This window comes from Mizuhopecten yessoensis, unplaced genomic scaffold (genome assembly GCF_002113885.1).
Source record: "Mizuhopecten yessoensis strain PY_sf001 unplaced genomic scaffold, ASM211388v2 scaffold6683, whole genome shotgun sequence".
NCBI lineage: Eukaryota > Metazoa > Mollusca > Bivalvia > Pectinida > Pectinidae > Mizuhopecten > Mizuhopecten yessoensis.
In genome coordinates this window covers 1,510,248-1,518,733 of record NW_018406672.1, presented here as the reverse complement: position 1 = coordinate 1,518,733, position 8,486 = coordinate 1,510,248, and the positions used below count along the sequence as shown (strand labels likewise).

General features: G+C 34.3%; 1 protein-coding gene across 1 annotated transcript in view; it reads right to left on the bottom strand.

Moving 5' to 3' along the window:
* Positions 1-2,508: 2,508 nt before the first annotated feature.
* LOC110452406 (homeobox protein Hox-A9-like) overlaps positions 2,509-8,486 on the bottom strand; it is a 60,519-nt gene continuing 54,541 nt past the window's right edge. Inside the window, exons 2-3 of the mRNA XM_021500908.1 lie at positions 4,776-5,225; positions 2,509-3,069 (exon numbers count right to left, since the gene is read on the bottom strand). Coding sequence (XP_021356583.1) covers positions 2,669-3,069; positions 4,776-5,225 — 851 coding nt within the window. The 3' untranslated portion in view covers positions 2,509-2,668. The remainder of the gene's footprint in view (positions 3,070-4,775; positions 5,226-8,486) is intronic.

Below are 8,486 nucleotides of genomic sequence, written 5' to 3'. Positions count from 1 at the left end.
GAAATTTCAGGGGGGAATGAGTTAAGTACACAGTGTAACGTTGAAGGCAAACATATGTGAAGGGCGAAATTAACACTAAGCGAGTATAGATTTTACCAGTGAAGGGCGAACATTTTCAGTCTATACAGTAAATATATAACAGTATAAATGGCTGTTAAACATATAATGTACCCCATTCTTTAATCACAAAGTGATCATCACAATAAGCACTTCACTGTAGGGATGTAAAATAGCCAGGGGCTTCATCGATAACTCAGGTTTTGAGATATTTTTGAAATGTTCCATGATATAAATAGATATACCATGATGAACAGAAATTACATAGGAATCTTTGGTCTACGTTGGAAGCAGATAACATGTTGATGTCCAACTATCAGATTTCCGTTTCTTCGATTTCTCAGACTTGTTCATTGTGTCTGAGACTGTCGGTGATCTTCACAGATTCTAGGATTTTAGGGAGGACAGCAGGTCAGTAATCACATGTGGTGTGGGAAACTGTTTCGGAATACGTGGTTTTATCTCCTTTGTTTTGCTGTCATTTCGGTTACGTTCCGATTGTTTTCTTTCGCAAAGACTTTGAGCCAAACAAACTATCATTACAGTATTTCATATCACAGAAAAAAACGCGAAAAACCTTTGATAATCCAAACACTACTTTCAGGTAATACTGTATTTGTTGACATCTGCATTCATGTGTTATCCATGAATATATTTAGCTGTCTATAATTTTACCCTATAGGGTAATCTATATTTTAATCTATATTTTGGGATTAAAAAACATTATCTATTACGGCATATGTAGTTGTTACTCTGATGTTGTCTTTCTGTATCTTTGCTCGTTTGCTTTCTGAACTGTAGTTTTCTGTACGTATTGTCAGGAAATGTTTAATATTCCTGGAAAATTGCAGTAGCTTTATCTGTCGCAAAGAAATTATCGTTTGTCCATAAATAAACTCCTTTTTAACATAATGCATCAGAAGATGCTAACCTCCCCATATGCAGACATCTAAATGTCTGGTAGCTCATTGATTAGTTGCAAAGGTATTATCTTAATTGCATCGTCAATTTCAAATGATGTTATTGGATCAGATAGTCACGTGATTTTGACTAGCAACCCTCATCTCATGAATATGCAAAGCAATCAATTTGTTCTGAGAGAATATTAATTTGTAATGCTAATATAAATCACGATTCCTCATGAATCATACCCTAGACCACTATAAACGCTAACTAATTTTCTTTTCTTCAAGAGATAATTACACTCTCGAACAGCCAACCAGAATCAGCTTGCCAGCTTCACATTAAATGCTCCTCAGGGATTTTCAATTTCCCTTCTTCATTATTTGTCAGATATGTGTTAATTTCCAACAACGTCATTATCATAATAAATTCTAAAATACAAAGCCATGCGTCTTTAAATCATTTTAATTCTTAACAAATTTGTTTCTGTTTTGGTTTTTGTTGTCTTCTGTTCATCGTTTTTGTTTTGTTATGTTATTTGTTTTTGGTTTTCTTTTCAGGCGTTTTGTTTCGCTTTGTTTTGTTCAGAGTGTCTGTGTAAAATTGTTTATGTAAAAAAATATGATCGTTTGTTATTTGTGCAATAAGAATATTACAACAGTCAGTTATGCGTGTATTTGTTCATAAATAACTAGCTTACGAGTTGTTATTTGATAGAAAACATTTAAGACTTACGATGACACATCGATCTGTTATCGTCCTTTGTCAAACAAAGTGTATGCATTCCAACTTCAGTTTTAAATTCGTCTTAATACAAATCGTTCATTTTAAAATACTTAACTCTGACTCTGACTCACTTTTATATACATAAATAAGCAGGTCGTATATTTGAATAATTCCTGTTAAAACAGATAATGGTAAGTACTCCTAGAACATTGATTTTATAAATAATTACTTAAGTATTCAGTGTAATAATAATGAGATGTGTACAATAAATTTATATCAGTTCACGAAGGGAGAAACAAGAGAGTTATACTCTTGCTCAAACGACATTTCATATTTCAATTAAATATGCGCACATTATTTTAAAGTCTTTCTTCGGAATTGAATACACGAATTTGTTTAGAATTCGTTCACCTCATGTTTTAAAATAAACATGTAATTTCTGGTTTTGTATCGAATGTAATGTCAGTTGTAATTTTTTAAACCTGCCAGTTTTAACGTATGGTAAGCAAACGCCTGATCGTATGCGAGGGGTCTTTTATCAGACGTATTTCCTGTTCAGTGTATCGGTAAATTGCACATATATTAGATATATATAAATGGTGTTAATGCATCAATTTTATACTGGATTTAATCTATTTTATTTCCCGAGTGCAGACAAGGCAACGTCTCCTTTAGGTCTCACGAGAGCTGGAATCAGATAAAAAATGTTTTTTCAACCGTTCATCACTCACATAAAGAAAAAAAGCAATGAATCTATTTAATAGATTGTATTTTGTTCAATTTAAAAGTTCTATCAAAATAGATTTACATCAAACTTGTCATTCAAAAATAAATCAATAAATAGATATAATAAAAAGTCAATTTAAGTCAATCAAAGGCACTTTTAAATAGAGTTCACAGAGATAATATTGCACGAAGAAAAGAATTGCACTTTTTTTGTCGTTGGGCATTCCCCTTGAACATTGTCTAGCGGAATGTCGGATCATTCAATTTCATAGTCTTCATCACTTTGGTCTGTTATCAATGGCGTGTCTAATTTCTTACAATCTTCAGGACTGTTAATAAATTCCGAATCCTGGGTACAATCGTATTTGTCGGATGGTCGCCGCCTATCGTTTCTTTGTGTACATGTGCGCAAACATCGACAAGATTCGCGTGCATCTGGTACGCCCTCCTTTTTGTATTTTACACGGCGGTTTTGAAACCAAATTTTCACCTGTTTCTCCGATAGATTGAGGTATGTGGCAATCTCAATGCGTCTAAGTCGGGACAGGTACATGCTTGTGGAGAATTCTCTTTCCAGTTCTAGAAGTTGAGTACTGGTGAAAGCTGTCCGGATTCTTTTGCTACTGTTGCTGAGGTCCTCTGTGGAACTGGTTACGCCTAGAGGAGATAATGGTTATAATTACGAATCTACCGAATTGTGGGTCATATCCTCCTAATGATTTCTATTATCAGTCACGTGATTTGGTATGTTACAAAAGTCATATATTGATTCTTTGTCAGCGTTTTTTCCTTCTTAATTAACGTTTGTATAGATTTTAGTAGTGTTATATACCGTTAACATACCATATTATCCTAGTCTGAAATGCCATTACTTCCACTATGGTTAAATATGACGTCATAAAATTGTTTTCTTTGTGCACTATACATTAAAACACTTATTATTTTTTTGCATTAAAGTTGACAAATATAACATACTTATCGTTATATAATAACCAGTCACGTGGTTATTTACATATTTATATATGTTTCGTTAGAATGAACGTGATTATTTATAAATTTATCCATCTTTATACTATCTCGTTATTATACACACACATATATATATATATAAATATTGCTGCCGTATTTCTATATATAGATATCGCGTGATTCTATTTTAGTATACAAGTCTTACTGCGATAATTCTTCACATTTTCAGATATCTTAGTATACATTAATGCACAGTGATATTCATCCTAGCAATAACAAATCTTGACTATAAGCTGTAACGACAATACCACCGCTATGCGATGACATGCTTGATTTAACAGCACTCTCTTACATTTCAAATGTGTGAACCTCTGTGATAGTCGACCTATACACTAACACATCATTTTGATTTTAGAAATATCAGTATTCATTAAATTGTTTCAATGATGAAGAATACTTTATTTCATTGTTTCGTTATTTTTATTTAAGCCGAGCATACAAAAAATAAGATAATGATGAAATGAGCAATTAAGTATTTAAACCTTTTTTTTCCATAAATAAAGTATTTATGACACCTTTCTCGTAGGCAAGTGAGCGTCAGACAAACTTTGTAACAATGTGACAGTTCCCGTGTAAAAGCTTCCTCGATTAAATTCACACGTTTCTGAGTTTTATGAACATCTAAGTCCCTGCACAGAATATAAATTAGGTAGCGGTGTAAAATGTTATACATGAAGCAAACAGGACACCGGAAAAATCTGTTTCAGCCCATTTTACGTTGAATATCTTATTACGCCTATTGTAGGGTTAAAAACCTGTTAGTTTAATGGAATATAAAGGAAATGCTAAATAAAGAGAATGTCATTGAAAATATGAATGTCTGATATCAAATAAACATCTTTACAAATATGATTTAGGTATTTTTGGATTAAATATTGATTCTATCAATAAATGTTTGATTCAAATAAAGCATATGGTCGAGATAATGTTACGATTGCAATCATTTGTTGAAATACAGGAGTGTGTTTGACAAATAAATGCAACCGATTCAATATTTTCATTTCAACCTTTTTTAAGATGAAATACTGCTATTAATCATTTTCATTTCATTGTAATAATCACAATTTGTTTAATGCAATTGGTAATATTTCTGACGTAGTATTCGTTCTGCTAAGTGGAATATTAAAGAAAATACGAATAAATTGTGAAAAAAACAAAAGGGTTTGTAATATGCTCACAGGCACGAAACAAGCAAATTATACAATACAATATAAATTGATCAATAACTATAATTACATCATTAGCAAAAATCCCTCAAAGTAAAGGCAACGGGGGAAAGGCAGGTAAAATAAATATAAAAATGAATATTTTGGATGTAAATTAAGTTTTCTTACCGATACTAGGTAATCGATTCCTCTTAAGGTTTTCTGTCTGTGGTAGAACGGGGCTCCGAATAGGAGAGGTCGGCTGCTGATGCTGTTTTACCTGGAAAGGCGGATGGTGATATCGTGAAACACTGTAGCCTCCTTGGTGCAAGTTGTGACCACTAGGACTTGTAATAATGTCATGTTTAGTGAGAGGGAGGGCTGCAGAACTTCCCTCAGCTATCAGGGACGTAGGGGTGTGGACACAGAGTGGACAACAGTAGCTGAGTATGTCCGCGGGGTGACGAGGATAACATGATAGGGCGTGGTCGGCTTGATGATGCAACGGATGATGTGAAGGATGGCGATGGACAGCGTGAAGTCCACTGGACATATGAATGTTCGAGGCGTGTGACGTAACAATCGATTCACTAACGGACAGAGGTGATGTCACCGTTGGCTTTTTCACAATTAAGGAATCTACGTAAAACGACCGAGACATTTTTACTCTGGGATAAGTCACGTCAATTTAGCTCATACCCATTTAAGTACTCGACGGAGCATGTAACTGATATAAAGCGGGTACCGTACAGTCGAGTTAAGGTTTCCGAAGTAAGCAAGCCGTCATTGGCTGGAAGACATTTATACCCCTGTCTAAGCACGCTTTTGTGTTGTCTCACGTGGTCAATGATCCAGCGTTTGTACCCGCCTCGATCAATCAGCGACTCGACTCACTACAATTCCTTTCATACGCAAAATACTTCTCTAATACTTGTTAAATATTCATTTTACGCTAGACATAATCTCGATAGCTTGTTAATCATTATTCATGATGTGTAGTGATGTGACTGTTTCATATATGGTTGATTTTCGTTTCTTTGGCCACGGGTAGAAACAGGAACTGTCACTAGCAGATCTGTTGTGTATTTTTACGGCTGGACTTCCACGGGCAGCGTGTCACGCGCCTGTCGCGTGTCTGTTATATTTTTTAAAGAAAAGGTCGAGGAAATTCAGGACGTTTAAGAACGCAGAGTTAAGATTGACGAGGCTGGACAAGTACTAGTCTTTGACGAAACAATTTGTTTCGTTTGACAAGTTAAGTCATTCATGAAACAGGTTCTGAATAAAAAGTGTGCAATAATAATCGGACTATTATCTTTATGACAAATTGTATGAAAAATCTCAAATGATTTATATGATAATATGAGCTTGTCATCCGATAATAAATGGATCAAATTTTTCTTTAATTACGTACTAAAACAAGCCTTATGTACTTGGAATATCGGATACAAATCGTTTGCATCTATTATTGTTTTCAAAATAAGAATAAACCATCCTCGAAACTGTTAGATCCACCCCACTAGTCTGCCTTGAGCAAGTCGAAGGAGCACTTGGCGGTGTCAAGTAGTCGGAGTTAATTGCTATAGAGGCAAGCCCCGGGACAAGATGATGTGATTTAAATATACAGAATTAGATTGCATGAACTGGTAAATTTGAAGGACCACCATCAATTACCCGTCAACAAAATGTGCCACGCGTAACAAATCTATATAAAGGCTTGTTTACTTAAGGGGTTTTAACACAAATTATTTACAGATGAGAGTGTATTTATTTATTCATGGATATCGTATGCTATATTGAATATCACCGTAATCGCTTACCGCTCTTCTGCAAATTATAAAAAGGGTTTCATGTCTCACTATGAGGAAGCACTTATTTGATTTTTTTTATAACGATAATAGTTAAATAAATTTAACAATGAATTGCACCATTGGTCCATTTGGGACTCACCAGTGATACTAAAAGTCACAGGAACAAGTCTAAAATGTTCCGAACGATATATGTATTATCACCAAAAAAGGAAAAGTTTCTGTATAAACATTCACACCGTTACATATCTGCAACAGATACCTTAGTAATTTACGTTAAGGATAGTATTTTATAATAACTGTGATAATCAGACACATCGTATATTGATTTGTAAACATTAATCCTAATTTGATACTTAATATTTTTTATACATTACATGGAAAATCATCTGTTATCTGTGGCAAGTCTATAGACAGATGTGAAATGCCCTATTTATTAATTAAAAAAAGCCATTATTTCTTCAATTTTGCTTTGTGCTTAATAATTTCGAAACAATGAACAAATACTACAATTTCAATATACCAAACAAAAATCTGAATGTCAATCGATACTATGAAAACAAAAACATAAACAAAAGATACATCATAACAAAAGGAGGAAAGAAGATACCCTTATAAAAACTGACGGTTTAACATTTTAGGTGATCCAGGGGAAAATAAATATAGTGACAATGTTATATTTTGAAGGATACACTGAGTGAGAAGTCATGCAGAAATGGAAAGAATAAAGGTTTTTCAAACAAAGGAGGCTTGCTACATTGTAAGGCGTGCAAATTGTGCAGCGTACACAGCACATATTACTACTCAGTATAAACGTTACATACCTGGTCCATGCTCAGGACCCTAACAGCTAATGAAATATGTAATATGAATCCCGCACACTGCTTGTGAGGAATTGAACTATTGCCACCTCATAGTCATTTTAAACTGACCATTGTGTCCAAGGCCATTAGTCCAGTTCACGTCAATTGACATTACTTGACCATGGGTCAAGCCAATTTTAATGACGTTTTGATAGATTCGGCTGATACGGTTTCGAAACCTGATTTTGTGTCATATCACAAAATGTATAAAACCCGCTCGTTAAGTGGTCATTAAGCCACGGTTTAAGTGTTGAACTTGTACATCTTCAGGAATATTAGCAGGAGAAGGCGATACTAAACGCGTGCCACATTCGATATCTAAACGTCAAGACCAGCGTTCATTTCAAAACAGCGTGTAGGATTAGTTTGGTATCTACGTAAACAGACCTGTAGGGAACCTTACAATACGGTCGTTATCCGAGAAGTCATAAGAATACGTAAAATAACCTGTAAGATGCCAAGCCTAACAAAAGCCGTTAAAATGAACGAACGATAATCCCTTCATTCATGAAGTCACAATAATGTACAAAATGCAATCTTGATGGATGTTAGCTATTGATACCGTATTTTGTAAGAAGCCCGTCGCGATCACCGCTTGTATTCGCAAAGTTGTTACTTAATGGGTTCGACCGACCCTCCAGAACATAAAACATGAGTTGTTATTGTCTGTAAGGGGTTGGATTCCATGTCCTAGTAATGACCTTCGTCTTTGAACGAGTAAGGCTTCAATATTATCTTTTCATTGTCGACTGATGCATTATATCATTGGTGCAATTTACGATCTATCTGTGTTACATTTCCTTTGGACGTTTTGTTAGTTTTATCTAAAGAGGGTACTTTCAGCGACATGGTTGCCGACGATAATCCATGCATAATGCTCCATATTCTCTTTTTTTCTTTTTCTTTTACAATGTGTTTTTCTCTGCTATTATATCATCAATTCGATGTTACATATATAAATTTGTCAAATGGAGAAATCTCATGATAGGTATTTTTACTTCCATTAAACATTTAAAAAAATGTATTGCAAGGTAAGGATTTACCTGTTCTTTACAAGTTCGATACTATGTCATTAATTTGGTTTCTGTTGATTTCCTGCAATAGGTCTTTATCTGTTAGACAGGACACGACACACTTATTTTTCCTGCATAGACTTTTTATAAATACATTGGTACCACCAATAAATGTAATCCGATAAAATAGCTGACTGATAGCCTAAATTTAGTTAA